The following is a 15806-nucleotide window of genomic DNA, read 5'->3' as shown; positions in this document are numbered from 1 at the left end:
CTTCATAACCCCTTTAAGTTTAGAGCATTGATTCCCCCAATCCATAGTTGGTGCCAAAGCTGTATAAATGCTGAAACGGGTTAGCTTGCAGGTCTGGGGACCTTCAGTGATAGTACGTGAAAAGAATTTCCAGTTTTGTTTTGTCCAAATTTCTTTCCCTTTGTTCCACATAAAACCTTTATACAGTACCAGGAATCATAGGAGCATACATTCTTCATATATAATTAATACTAATGTAGTTATTTTTCAGATTACTGTCATTCTATTTTTAAAAGTAAAAAAGATGTATATCTAACATTTCTCAACTCATTTCAACAATAATTGCCCAGCGATCTTGCATCTTAGTCCATATGGTAAGGTTCTTCCAAACTGCTTTTAAAGAAAACTTTTAATTACATATTTATGTATGACCAGGCTGTGTAACAGTTATTTATCATTTGTAATGAAAACATATTTGTAATTATTAGTTACTGTAATACAAAAGGGGTCTAGACTGTGAAGTTTCATTCATATGATGTGCTCTTTAAAAGGAAAAATCTTTGAAAGCTTTACATAATTGTTTTGGGACCAAATGTGTTTTTACATAAATTACTGAAAGCGTCGACTTTCATAGTTATGTAGATTATGAACAGATGTATTCTCAATCTAAAGAGTATCTTTATTTTATGCTGTAATTAAGAAACAATGTAGATTTTGATACTTTAACTACCTAGTAATAGTTTTGATGTAGTTACATTTTCTTTAGTCAACATTTTGATTGATGATATTGTAGAATTGTTTGATTATTGTCTGTCAAATTGGTTTTCTTAAATGGTCTTACTGACAAAATATCTGTGATAAACTATCGAGTGTAAGGAGTTTTAATATTAGTTTGTTGCTTGAAAATATGTATGACATTGAATGCCTTCATATATATTATTCAAAATGTCATTACTGCTTGTGACTTTAGTTCGTTTTGAATTTTATACATTCCATACAAGTTACTTTACATGATTACCATTCTGAAATTTTAATCAAAATTGGTCAAAAAGCTTTATTTTTAATTTTGCTTCTAGAAATATGTAGTGTGGAGTGCAATTTAACATAATTTTACATGAGTATTTGTTACTTTTAGTATACTGATTTTGGTTAAATAGATTGTCATCAGTGTTTGATGCCATGCTAAAGCCAGAGTCTCAAGTCAGTTTTATTAGTCAGAAAAACTGAAAATTCATTTAATATCCTTTGGTAAAATAATGCTTTATGTGTATTATATTTTAACATGTACATATATTAAATGTTATTCATTTTATTTTAGGTCTTAATTTTCCTAAAATATGTATAACTCCTGGCAAACTTTTACTTCCATTTGTACTAATTAGGGAACCTGGAATGAAAGTTCATACGTACTGTAGTTGTAAATTAAGGCTTTAGCAGAATAATGGTTTGCAATATGTGAAAATTATTTAATAAAGTACAGCGATTAAAAGTTTAAATTCTTTAGAGTACAGTATAGCTGTAAAATGGGGTAAATTGCCATACTCAAGAGCCCGATTGACCTATTAAAAGAGCAGTTAATTTGCAATTAATTCGCAAGGTCAAAATTGGTTAGAATTGCTGAAAGCTAGAAAAAGAAAAAAAGTTAATGAATTTTAAAATGTATTGACGTTTTTGCACTTAGCATTTGGATATATGGAGATAAACAGTTTTGACAACTAAATAGATATATAAAAATTTAGTTTTGACAACTAAATAAATAGTGCACAGGATTCGTTGTTAATAATTAACAGGTTCACAGTATCTAGAATTATCCACAGTAATAAATGTATCGCGTAAAAACCACATTTCTTCAAACACTAAGATGGAGAGATGATGAATTATTCAATATTGTTGCCTATCATTCATAATCAAGAAAGGCAAACTTAAAAAGTGCAATAATATTTCAACCCAGTTCTTTCCTGAGGTTGCAAGCCTAACTTCATAGCTTACCATCATGGGGTTCTGTGAAAATATAATTATGGATATTGTATGTTTATTAGAAAAAAGGATAACACAAGAAAGTCAAGAAATCTTGTTATCAAGACTATAATGAGGGGAAAACGTTATTTGTTAACACGGACAAATCATACCTAAGCTTGTTAACACAGACTTGCACTGCGAAGCAAATAAAATTCTCATAAGGGCAAGGCAACTGCATTAAAATTCAATTAACAATCGGAAGAAAAACAATTTAAATTATAATAAACACAATGTGAACGCCTTGGAACAGTACCTTCACTTTCAAGGCCACATTGAAAAGTTCAGAAAAACTAAATAAACCTGTAATCACTTCATTCTTCTTCAGGTTCTAAATTGATATTATTGCCAAACTTTCCATATAAATCGGCTTTCAGCTGAGTCATAGTGTCCATCAGCTCACTTGCCCGTGAATTCAAATTGCTAATCTCCTCCTGTAAGGCTTCACGCTGGGCTCCTATAGCTTCCTGTGCTTCGTCCTGTCAAAAGAACCCATGAATATCTAACACCGGTATCACGGCCTAACATTAAGGTCATAATGTACATTAAGAAATCTTATCTAATAGCAGTCCATTGTTGATAATGGATATAGTATAGCAAGTTATTTATACCCAGACATATAGTACAGTGATTTGTTCTCATATATTCCCTTTTTTTTTTTTACCTTGGTATGGAAAAATCCTCAAAGATTAATGGGAAAAAAACTTACCTGGGTCTTCATCATAAAAACTTCACCAATCATGAACGGCACTTTTTCTTCACTATCTAAGGCAATCATCATCTCGTCCTCGGCATCTTGCAAGTTTTGCAAGTCATTCTGCAACAAAGAAATTACTTGTCAACCCTGAGTTCAACACCTGGTCAAAGATAACAGTACAAAACTACAATAAAACCTCAAAATCAATGCCTAGCCTATAGACACAATAACAATATTAATATATAGAATTCAAAGATTGAAAGTAAGTTTTCATCAATTAACCATTTGTTAAAATAAATTTGTATTAAACTATACCGAGAATACGACAAGTACTAGCTCGCATTCAAGTGTGCAACAATGGATTAGGGCATATATGGGATGCATTACATCATACACCTTTATTTGTTAAGAATTATCAACACTAATACAAGACAAAAATTGAATATAAAAAATAAGCAGTACTTATTCATTCACAGTTTACTTACCTCCTTCAGCTTCAGTTCATCCTTGATGTCTCCATGACGCGCATTGCAACGGGCAAACTTATTTATCTTCTGCTGATCATCGTAGGTGATGTGAATATCAGGATCCTGTAAAGGAGAATTATAAACAATAACACTAAACCATATTTTGTTACTCCACTATAACTACATTGATATTTATCTACTAAAAATATTTGAATTTTTTTTTACTATAGGTAAAAAAAATCCCTAAATTTAACGCTTTGCTTATTTTCAAACTTAGGATATTCAAATTATAGCTTTGGGTTCTTTTATTGACTAATTAACCCTTCTACCACCAATGGACGTACTGGTACGTTTCACAAAATTCATCCCTTTACCACCATGGACGTACTGATATGTCCTAGCAAAAAACTGCTATTTAATTTTTTTTTTTTTATATATTTTTGATAACTTTATGAGAAACTTCAGGAATTTTCCAAAAGAATGAGACCAACCTGACCTCTCTATGACGAAAATTAAGGCTGTTAGAGCAATTTAAAATATATATATATTGCACAAAGTGCTTAAAAGAAAAAAAAAAAAAAAAAAAAAAAACCACCATCACCACCTGGGGGTTACAGGTTGGAAAGTTCCAAATAGCCCGGGGGTAAAGGGGTTAAAGTATGGTTCCATGTTATTAATACTTTTTTGTGGCTCACTGCAGACAAAATTTTTTTATGGATCTCTTCAGCCCTTTTACTTTGTATCCATTCCTTTGTAATCTCATCCTATCTAGCAGTCTAACTTCTTGAAATTGATCTATCTCCAGTTTGCATCTCTCATTGAAGATTAAATCTTTTGGGCCAGCCATATGATAGTATAGAAATCATACACTAATTTCATGAAAGATTGGATGTTCAACTATTTTATCTGCAAAATCTTAATGTAGAACTTGTGTGATGTAATTTCTACCTAACTGTGCTACAACCAATGGAACATGAGGCGATTGAAAACCGCTCCGTGCCAACTATACTGGTCCTATGCTTATTTAATTAAGTTGCAATATACTGTGTAGTGAAGAGTTATTGTGTGACAATTGGAGAAAACATAAAACCTTCTGTTAAATCAGGAACATTACAGGGGTGTGGGAGTAATACTGTGAAACCGAGTATCAAGTAACACCTTGAGATTCTAATTAAGGAAGATCTTCACTAGATCATGAAACAAGGTGAAGACTTGAGCTGCATTTATAATATGTTTGAGTAGTTAAACCCCTTGAACAATTGACACATGAATGCATTAGCAAAGTCGGAAGAAATCTCCTATTAATCTCAAGTAAAAAAAAAAAAAAAAAAAAAAAAAAAAAAAAAAAAAAAAAAAAAAAAAAAAAAAAAAACTGGCTTGTGGAATTTGGTCATACCTTGAAAAGGGCCATTTTTTTATTAGGCTTTTCCAAGCGAGCTAATTGTCATAAACTGTGACATATACACAACACTGCACTCCACTACAGTGACATAACTAGTACAGTGAAAGAAAAATGGAAAATATCAAATCTTTCGTATTTTGTATTTTTCTTAACTATACAAACTTGAATCCTTTAATAAGAGTATGGTTTCAGCAGAGCTGGAAACTTGGCCTTTAAAATTACAATGATGTATCTACCAGGAGGAGGTACGGAAGACTCACCCCCAGGGTTGCCAGGTTTTCCAAATGAAAAAAGGCCAACGTCTGATCAACTGCAGCTTTAAAAGACCAACCTAATAGAAGAAGGAGGCTGAAAATATAGCATTTAAGGCTAACCAATTTCAAAAAGGCCTAATTTAAGTATCTAGCACCAAAAAAAAAGGCAAAATTTGGAGGGTTTTTTTGGGGGGCCCGAAAGAGGCCAACCTGGAAACCCTGCTCACCCCACATCCGGCTGACCGAGTAATCACTTTGACCTTCACCTAAGACTTGAGAGGTGGATGAGGTGGGAAGTATAACTTAAAGCACTCAAGTTTGTATCATTTGGAAAAATAAAAATTACTTTTTAAATTTATTTGTTTTTCCACGAATACAAACCTTCATCCTTTAATAAGAATTATACTTAGTTGGGACGAAGTCCTTATCAATAAACTGACTGGTTAAAATTCCTGGATGCCTAAGCACAAAGACCACTTGGGAGCAGAGTGATTAACTCCAATCTATTTTCTATAGCACTATTACTATTTTTAAGGTTATAGGCTAAGTGTTGTCCAATAACAGGCAGTCATGGAAGAACTTGTTTCCTTGTAAGATAATGTGTCCGTAATGTAAGCCCATAGTAAATTACTGGATTATATTATTATCCATCCTTCCCCTCGTTAGAAGGGTGGGGGAATGAACAATTCTATTTTACATACAATAGAAAAGATACTCATAGTGAAGCTTACTTGCAATAAAGGGATTTTGACGAAGGAAAACTCTATTTCTAGGGGATACTAAACTATAATAAAGCTAGAACGCTATTCTTGTTCGCAGACTGGACTTGCTAGCAAAAAGTACCATGGGAATAATAACGATAATAATAATGAAGGTTCAAAAAGGCATAAGGCCAGGGACTTAACCAAGAACCTAAGTGACAGAGTACCAAACGGGCAAGACTAAGATGAACTCCCAGCAAGACAAGGGAACAAACAATGGCCGCCGACGGACGGGCCCAGACGGTAATGATAAAACAGACTATACTGGTTAGATGACAAAAGCCCGGTACTACAAAAAGCTGTCAAAACAAACTATGGTACTTAACATTGGAATGGGTGAAGATGGAGCTTCGGTCATGACGAAATAAATCCACAAGTGTGAAAAACGGCGAGAGCACAACAAATTACACACACTCGAGCAAGTCCAAATACTGTAGAAGGATGTTCAGATGGCGCTCGCGTCGGGGCGTGGGTGGCGTGGCTCTGGTAGATTGGCTGGTGCCTCTGCATCGGCCCATCCCTTTGACGAAGGAATTAACTAAATGGGAGAAAGCCTGTGAATAGTGGCTTTCACGCGCCTTTGCTTTATACACAACACCCACAAGGTGCTCGCGCGAGGGTAGTAACCTCTGCATTCCATGCTTTTATCTTTCTCTGGTATAATTGGAAGATTTTATCAGAAAAGTGTATTAGAAGGACCCCTTTTCACCGGCCGCCACAGGTCGACCCAGAAACATCCGTTCTAGTGATATGAAAGTGCGACTGCTGCACCCATAGGAAGGGAAAGGGAAATAGGACAGGACAGACATTCTCATTCTCACCCCAGACTTAAGGTGCAACTGTTATCTTGGATGCTTTGCTTCTTGTCTTGTGAAGGAGCTGGGTTAGCTATGCTATGTGTTGAGCAGCTACCACAGGTCCTAAGGTGAAGGTGTACATACAGTGATCTGAAAGTATTCCTGTAAGTAGGAGGCTTAAATTTGGTCTGATATTTCTAGGTACCTTCTTTTAATACTTTATACACTGACAAGTTCCTTCAAAAATTTAGTTACTCCCATGAACTCTAGCTAACCTTGTTATCAAGATATTGTTCTGAAGATACCACTGTTAACCCTTTTACCCCCAGACTATTTGGAAATTTCCAACCTTTAACCCCCAGGGGTTAATTTTTTCAAGCACATTTTGCAGTATATTTCTTTTAAATTGCTCTAACAGCCTTAATTTTTGTCATAGAGAGGTCAGGTTGGTCTCATTCTCTTGGAAAATGCCTGAAGTTTCTCAAAAAATTATCAAAACTATGCAAAAAAAAAAAAAATGATAAATAGCAGTTTTTTGCAAGGACGTACCGCTACGTCCATGGGGGTAAAGGGATGAGTTTTGTGAAACATACCAGTACGTCCATTGGGGGTAAAAGGGTTAAGGATTTCACAATCCCAGAAAGAGATGGTGATTTGGGGGACATTTTTCTTTTGCTTTCCCGAGCTAATGAAAAAGTCCTTTACCCTTGTCACTTCTGACAAGAAACACTAAGTGTCAAAAATTCGGTTTTGAGTTATAGCTACAAAATTTGGTACAAAGTAGAGAGAGAAAGACCTGCCTCTAATGTTCAGAATGGGTTACATATCTATGACAAGCCATGTAATTCCCCTTATGCTTGTTTGGTTCATAAAGTCCTTATTAGGGACCTGAGAATTTAGGTTACATTGCATGCAGGAGGTTTGATTTTCAGAGGAGGGTAGGTCCATTCAAAACTCCTCATTGGTATCGATCGTTCTCACAAAGAGGAATGATCTATGACCCTCTGTCAGAGGAATGATCTATGACCCTCTGTCAGAGGAATGATTTATGACCCTTTGTCAGAGGAATGATTTATGACCCTCTGTCAGAGGAATGATTTATGACCCTCTGTCAGAGGAATGATTTATGACCCTCTGTCAGAGGAATGATTTATGACCCTCTGTCAGAGGAATGATTTATGACCCTCTGTCTAAAGATTTGGCTCAATGCTACGCAATACTCTTTTGCTGCCAAAACAGCGAGGATTTTCTCTCCACAGGAAAATACAATTAAAGAAATATAGGCTCCAAGAGAAGAGGCACTCCTTCGACGATACCAATGTCAAAAGATTGCTCACTTGGCCTAGTAAGCTGCCATGAATAATCTAGAGAGATACGTAGGCATTTGTGCAGTGCCTGGCGAAAAGCCTCCCGCTCTAGGAAGATGCTGGATAACTTCACGGGTGATGTGACATGGATGTCACCGAAATGGTATCTCTGTAAATGTGGTTAACACGTAAGATTGGGCTGATGGAGCAATTTTCTCTGAGTCTCAGTCAATAGGGAACTATTTCGCTTACGAGCCACCAATGTCATCCTGAGGTTTTGGGTTGACCATACCCTGTTGATTATTCCGTGAATTAGACAAAATGAAGGAAAGGACACACGCCTAAGGTGTCCCGTGGGTGTTGAAAGGTTTCTTCCAATTCTGTTGCCTGATCTTGAACCGGTGAATAAAACACTAGTACTTTGTTGTTCAGTATTATTACAAACAGGTTGATGTATGTGAACCCCACTTAACTTGAGGATGAAAAACCACCTATGACCCTACAATCTGTCTCTGTGACTGAATTTACATTTCATTTACCTTGAATGAATATCACCGACAGCTTCACTGTTATTCAATACCCATCCATGAGCTTGTTGTACCAATTGGCCAAAAAAAGCAGTACCTCCTTGCTCGTTAATGTATGCCACTACTGTACTGAGGTGATGTCGATCATCAATGCTACCAAATGGCCTACGAGGTACTGTAATATCAAAATGATTGCAGCACTAACTGGTTTGGATTAGAAAGTATTCTGTCGACTATTCAGATAAGGCAAAATGCCAGAAAAGCCTCAAGGCTGTCCCTTGGATGTTGAAAGGCATCCTTTTTGCTACCTGATGCAAGAAGATAGGGAGGTTTATGAAGAGCCTATCGGAGAACCCTACCAAGTCAAGAGGCTCCTCGCCACTTGGGGGTGAAGGGACCACTGCTCTGACCAGCTGTCCATGTTTACGTTCACCTACCCTCTACCAATGCCTTCCATCTCTGCCAGACGTAAGAGATTTCGAAATATAAGTAAAAAAAAATTGCTATATATATGCAAATATAAAAACTCACAGACGATTCTGTCAAACTCAGTCACACAGACGACGCATTAAGGATGACTTCATCATTTAAAGACCGCTACATCTTCATTATTTGTAAAAAATAATTGGCTGAAACTTCTGGAGAGCACGTACGATATGTTTCTGCACACATAAAAACAATACAATTTTCAATTTCTGAAAGTTGCTATGTCAAAACACCATAGCGGACAGTTCCCTTAAGGATAAAGCATAGGAGCTTCCTTGGAGACTGATATTCTGGAAATTTGAAGTATGCATCAATCAGGTAAAAAAAAAAAGAGGATAAAGACATTCATCCCGATGGGAGCTAATACAGTGCTCACTGTCTCAATCTTGAACACAGTCTATACAGTACAACAACCTCGTTCAGGGCGGAGAAATCAGTCTCCTGGCCACCATTGACTTCTCCAAGAATAGACAACTGTAAAGGCCTGGAGATCCGTCCCACACCACCTGTAGCGCATCCTTGTCTAACATCTTTACCTCTGAATAAAGGACGAGATCTTTCTCTGAATCCGGATGGTAAGACATCAATGCTGGAGGCGGCATCTGTGAGAGAGAACACCTACTGTCCTTCCTCTGCTCCTTGTAACTGCCACCTTAAGCAATAACTTGACAGGCATCCTGCATCTTGCAGCAGTTACAGGGACTGTCTTCCTTTGCAACTTCTAGCTCCTCTCTGGCACCTTCCCTCCAGGGCTGAGCAGAATCCGTCGATCTTCTCGAGAAAGACACAGTGTAGTAGACCTTGATGTGGAGATAGCAGATGGCTTTTTGAGGGACGACTGTACTACTCAGTGGCTGAAGTCAAACTGGCTATTTAGTGAGCTAGCAATGGGGAGTAGGACTTCCCCTGCTACCAGCTACGCTAAATATATCATAACTAAATTTCTAGCCAAAAACATGACCCATATATTTTTCCTACTAATTTTCTTGGGTCTTATCCATTACTGACCTTCACTATTAGGGGCAAAGCACCATTTCATGAGTTGTCCTACCCAACCCCCTATGATAACAATTATGGGGTCAGAGGGAAACTGGGGTTCTGGGTGAGGAAACAAAATAAAGTGATTTACAGCAAAAATAATTGTAAGAAATACATAATAAATACAAGACAACCAATTGGTAAAATATATGGCTCATGTAAATGGAGTGAAATAAAAGTACACGACATAATAATTATTATTATTATTATTATTATTATTATTATTATTATTACTTACTAAGCTACAACCCTAGTTGGAAAAGCAGGATGCTATAAGCCCAGGGGCTCCATCACGGAAAATAGCTCAGTGAGGAAAGGAAAAAAGGAAAATAAAATATCTTAAGAAGAGTAATAACAATAAATATCTCCTATATAAACTATAAAAACTTTACCAAAACAAGAGGAAGAGAAATGAGAAAGAAGAGTGTGCTCGAGTGTACCCTCAAGTAAGAGAACTCTAACCCAAGATAGTGGAAGGCCATGGTACAGAGGCTATGGCACTAACCAAGACTAGAAAATAGTGGTTTGATTTTGGAGTGTCCTTCTCCTAGAAGAGCTGCTTACCATAGCTAAAGAGTCTCTTCTACGATACCTACGATTCACATCACGTCCCTCAAATGGCTTTTGCTCCGCCATGGCTTGCAGAGAAACTCTCATTATTCGCCTCTTTAAGCAAGAAGTGCATGGATGTGCAGTGCATGCCATCCTACGTGAGTCATTACTAAAGTATCATAATGACCAATAAGTTACATTACGTCCTTCAAGTGGTCTTTGCTAAGCCGTGACCTGCTTCACTCGCAAATGAAGTTTATCTTGTTACTCTTCTGTTAGTCCAAGCGGTACACTGACGAACTGCGGATGTGGGTAATTTTTTCGGCGATATTTTTTAATTTCAAATACATAGCAATAACTATAAACTGAACAAAGAGCCTTTTCAACGTAATCAATTACCAAAATAGATGAATTTTTAAATTGATTGAATTCCTCTCTGGAAGATGTCTTGTGATTGCAGTTATGCTGGAATTTTAATGGAAGGGAAATGACTCTTGTAAAAGAAAAATTGGGAATTTATGCAGAAATATGTTTCAACTCTTATTCGGTTAAAGAAAGCTAGCTAATAATTATATCGTAAAAAAACAGAAAACTGCTATAAGCCAAGGCAAACATATACACATTAACCCATAATCAGTCTCTCAAAAGCAAATAATGGACTTGGAAAACATGGCGAATTTCAGTTTCGCTAAAAATTAAAGTAAAATATATTAACCTTTACTGATAACTACCTAGAACTCACTTTGAATTTTAGCCCTTTTACCACCAATGGACGCACTAATACGTTTCACAAACCTCATCCCTTTACCCCCATGGACGTACTGGTACGTCCTTGCAAAAAAATGCTATTTACATTTTCTTTTGCATATTTTTGATAATTTTTGAAGAAACTTCAGGCATTTTCCAAAAGAATGAGATCAACCTGACCTCTCTATGACGACAATTAAGGCTGTTAGACCAATTTAAAAGATATATACTGTACAGTGAACCCTCGTTTATCGCGGTAGATAGGTTCCAGACCCGGCCGCGATAGGTGAAAATCCGCGAAGTAGTGACACCATATTTCCCTATTTATTTAACATGTATATTCAGACTTTTAAAACCTTCCCTTGTACGTAGTACTGTTAACAAACTACCCTTTAATGTACAGAACACTTAATGCATGTACTACAGTACCCTAAACTAAAACAGGCACAAATATTGAAGGCGATTTTATATCATGCGTTTCCTAAACACGCCAAAAAGCACGATAAAAAATGGCAACCAATGTTTTGTTTAAGTTTCTCTGATCATAATGAAGAAACAAACTGTACACATCTGTGTATAGGTTAGTTTTTGCATCGATTATATTGATTATTCAGTACAGTATGTTGATTTTGTTATTACCAATATGTATATATATATGGGTTATGAAAAAATCCGCGAAGTGGTGAATCCGCGATGGTCGAACCGCGAAGTAGCGAAGGTTCACTGTATTGCAAAATGTGCTTGAAAAAAAAAAACGCCCTAGGGGTTAAGGTTTGAAAAGTTCCAAATAGCCCGGGGGTAAAAGGGTTAAGAGACGAGTTTCTAGCTTCGATAAATTCATTCACCTATTAAAAAACGAGGGTTTCTATTTGTGTAAGACCAAGTACAGATTTCTTCTAAATATTTTCATTATTATTACTTCCTGACCTACAACCCTAGTTGGAAAAGCAAGATGCTATAAACTCAGGAGCTCCAACAGGGAAAATAGCCCAGTGAGGAAAGGAAACAAGGAAAAATAAAGTATTTTAAGAAGAGTAACATTGAAATAAATATCTCCTATATAAACTATAAAAACTTCAACAAAACAAGAGGAAGAGAAATAAGATAGAATAGTGTGCCTTAGTGAACCCTCAAGCAAGAGAACTCGAACCCAAGACAGTGGAAGACTGTTCAAATCACATATAAATACATCAAGAATACCTCATTTTCTTATAGGGATGATGTACTATATAATAATTTTATCCTATTTTCATCATCATAATTCAGAGTACTTGTAAATACACATGGAAAAATTATTTTCATCATTAGGCATATTGTACTACACTATATATTTAATCTTCCTATACAAGCTCCTAAACCTGATATGCCAAATGTAGGATAAGCTTCCTTAGCATTCAATATAGATTGAATATCGCCTAAGCTTCCTTATTATTATTATTACTAGCAAAGCTACAACCCTAATTGGAAAAGCAAGATGTTATAAGCCCAAGGGCTCCAATAGGGAAAAATAGCCCAGTGAGGGTAGGAAATTAGGAAATAAATAAATGACGAGAACAAATTAACAATAAATCATTCTAAAAAAAGTAACAGCGTCAAAGCAGATATGTCATATATAAACTATTAACAACGTCAAAAACAGATATGGCATATATAAACTATAAAAAGACTCATGTCAGCCTGGTCAACATAAAAACATTTGCTCCAACTTTGAAATTTTGAAGTTCTACCGATTCAACTACCGGATTAGGAAGATCATTCCACAACTTGGTAACAGCTGGAATAAAACTTCTAGAATACTGCGTAGTATTGAGCCTCATGATGGAGAAGGACTGGCTATTAGAATTAACTGCAGAGCATTAACTCAAACAATCGATTAACAAAATAAAATCAACATTTTTCATCTACAGAAGGGAACTGGTAAGCTTCCAAATTAACGCGCTTTAATAGTGTAGATTTGACAATAAATGAGCAATATTTAGTGTTAAATGCTAAAAGCCTCGGAATGAATACGATAAAATGAAGGGATCATGTACGATGACGGTCATGCCCCATAACTTAATTTCAGCCCTAGGAGCCTTTGCCTATCAGCAGCCAGTTCCTCCCGTGTGCATCTAAAATTGACACTCGCTAACCTAAAATTCCTTCCTTCCCCTAACCTAACCTAAAAGCCATGTCCTTTCCTACTTACCTAATGGGGTGGGTTGCCCTTAAGCTAGAGTATTCTTAGTCAGCCAGCAATATACATACAGAAGGCCGCTATCATACAATTACCAGCAACCCTATCGCTAAGAATACAGCAGTCCACAAGGTCGCTGTCATTAGGTAAGTAACGACACTTTCGATTAGGTTAGGTGTTTCATGAGGGAGGAGGTCCTGTTCGTCATCATAAAAAGGTTTTAAAATGAATTACCAAAGGTCCCGTAGAGAGTAGGATTCCCATGCAATATAGGACCTGAATAGCAGACCTTAAGGTAAATTAGGAATGCTAATACTCAACATCGAATAGCTTTGACACGCCCAATCTACGGTAGATAAGCTAACCTTCCAAATTGTTCGAGATACACTAAAATAAGCTGCCCTTATATTTGATATTAGACAACGTAGAGATATCCATACTAAAGCAGACTGCCCTAGACTAGAATTAAAAGCAGGATCAATTCAACACGTCAAGTCTAGGGTAGTTAACTAACTACCTTGCAGAAAGGGTAATGGTCAAAATATTTAGTGACCATACAAGATATTTGAGTTTTAATTCACATTACACCTTTCACTATACATAAACGTTTTAAAATCTCCCATTTACTTGATATAATAGCACTAAAATAACTTACCTTCGTGATATTTTGGGACGCCATGCTCGAGTAGCAGCAGAAGTTGCAGGTCGCTTAGCCTTTTTTGGACTAATCTTTTCTTCTTCTTTTTTTCCGCGAGTGAGAATTTGACAGTTGAATGACTCACCACTGCAAATTCTGCAGCTGTTACACTGTCAAATACAGAATGGCAATTAGATTACGCTAAATTTCTCAGAAGTTTTGAATTTTTGCATAAATTCGTCTAAATTTTCTTTCTAAAAGATGTAAATTGCAGTTTATATAGGTGATTTTTCTAGGGCTTGATACTGAAAATATTTTGCAACCAATCATAAATTAACTTTCAGGATCGAATGCAATTTTCCTTTTCTTAAATGAAGTGAAAATCTAATAGTATCACCTAAGAAATTTTGTCTCTTTTAATACTATTCTTGAATAGAACTTTTATGACAAGACCAGATTACTGTCTTTCTCATCCTACTTATTAAAATGAAAAACACATTTCCTAGTATAGTTTCATATACAGCATATAAAGGTAAGTTCATAGATTTGCCTTAGATTATAGTTAATTTAAGCCTTTTGACACAAATAGTGTAACCTAACTGACATTTCTATATAGTTATAAAGAGGCATGACACTTACTTCAGCATACTGTACCCTACCCATAATTCATCAAGATCATAATTACAGACTTTGATAAAAGTTATTATCTCATTATTATTAAGTAATCATATCAGAATGTCAATTCTTACATGGATGACAGGAAAATAACTTTGGTAATTTCACATATTTTCAGACCAAGCAAATATTTTCATTTGACGGCCTCATTTTAAGCTCAAATTGGGTTAACAAATAGGCTACAATATATATATATATATATATATATATATATATATACATACATACATACATACATACATACATACATACATACATACATATATGTATATATATATATATATGTATTCCAATCTCAACAACACTGTGCTTGGGTTTTTCTATTAATGAAATTCCTCCTTCGAAAACTTACATTCACGAAAAATAATTCCCAGGTCACGTGAACTTCTATTTCTTCTTTCTCTTCTTCTGTTCCACTTCTAAGTTTTAATTCCTCCTAGTATTTTCAGTTAAGGGTGGCCCCTGAAACACCATAGTACAATACAGTATTAAGCTTTCCACTGATTTCTCTTAACCTGAATCTCTTCTTGATCCTTTAAGGTCTGCCATTTCTTTCTTCTCACTCTCTTCTTACAAGGTTCATGTAGGATAAACTTTGCAATAATTCATTCACTTCCAAACTGTGCAACTGTGCAGACATTCATATTTTGGTCATATATTATTTTGGAGCCTCTCTTCAGTAGCTAAGTAAAGTTACTCCTGTAGTCCTGCTCCTATCATTAATGTACTCCTGACTACATTGTCTAACACATTTCTGATGCTGTACCGGTTAATCTTAACGAAGCAATACTCTCAATTGAACTAACAAGAATCTGCTAACATTACAGCATCTTAACCAATGACAAGGTACAAAGTCCCGGATTGGCCTGGCGAGCCAAAGCAAAGCACACATATGGCAGGAATAGTAGCACATCTTAAAAGTATTCATACAACATCTACTGAGGAACTTTAAATGTCATCAGTAACAATTGACTTTCATTAGACTATAGAGAGACAATGTTGCACCTAGTAGCAGAGATCACTAACCTGCATCTATAGGAGACTTTGATAATGGCTCTCCTGGGAAATTGGCAAGTTCTTCTCTATTTCCCTATTTACTTTCTCCAAAATGTATCACTTCTTTGTCTCTTCTGGTTACTTCAAAACCTTTTAACTTATTTCAAATTTATCGTCAGGGAACTACTCTCACCTGCTGTAATTCTTACCTTTCTGCGGTTGACATTTTTTTTCAGGTCATCCTCCTCTCTTGCTTTTTACTACCTCTATTCTATAAATTTCGAGCAAGTTA

The 15806-nt window shown here is 35.9% G+C and overlaps 1 protein-coding gene across 1 annotated transcript; it reads right to left on the bottom strand.

Moving 5' to 3' along the window:
* Nucleotides 1-1625: 1625 nt before the first annotated feature.
* On the bottom strand, nt 1626-14021 carry Pfdn4 (prefoldin subunit 4). Its single transcript, XM_068366557.1, has 4 exons — nt 13862-14021; nt 3178-3282; nt 2705-2812; nt 1626-2474 (listed from the first exon to the last, which is right to left on the bottom strand). Exons 1-4 carry the CDS (start codon nt 13883-13885, stop codon nt 2310-2312), a joined length of 402 nt encoding a protein of 133 aa, XP_068222658.1. The 5' UTR covers nt 13886-14021; the 3' UTR covers nt 1626-2309.
* Between the last annotated feature and the right edge of the window lie 1785 nt (nt 14022-15806).

Source organism: Palaemon carinicauda, chromosome 44 (genome assembly GCF_036898095.1).
Source record: "Palaemon carinicauda isolate YSFRI2023 chromosome 44, ASM3689809v2, whole genome shotgun sequence".
NCBI classification, from domain to species: Eukaryota; Metazoa; Arthropoda; class Malacostraca; order Decapoda; family Palaemonidae; genus Palaemon; species Palaemon carinicauda.
Note: the sequence above shows the minus strand (reverse complement) of the source record. Positions and strands in the feature narration are given on the sequence as shown.

What these genes read in the sequence shown, in the direction of transcription:
- Pfdn4 (XM_068366557.1), bottom strand. Translation starts at nt 13,885, where the DNA reads ATGGCGTCCCAAAATATCACGAAG. An exon ending in CGTCCCAAAATATCACGAAG is followed by an intron (nt 3,283 to 13,861) that starts GTAAGTTATTTT and finishes TCTCCTTTACAG; the next exon opens with GATCCTGATATTCACATCAC. An exon ending in TTTTTATGATGAAGACCCAG is followed by an intron (nt 2,475 to 2,704) that starts GTAAGTTTTTTT and finishes TTCTTTTGACAG; the next exon opens with GACGAAGCACAGGAAGCTAT.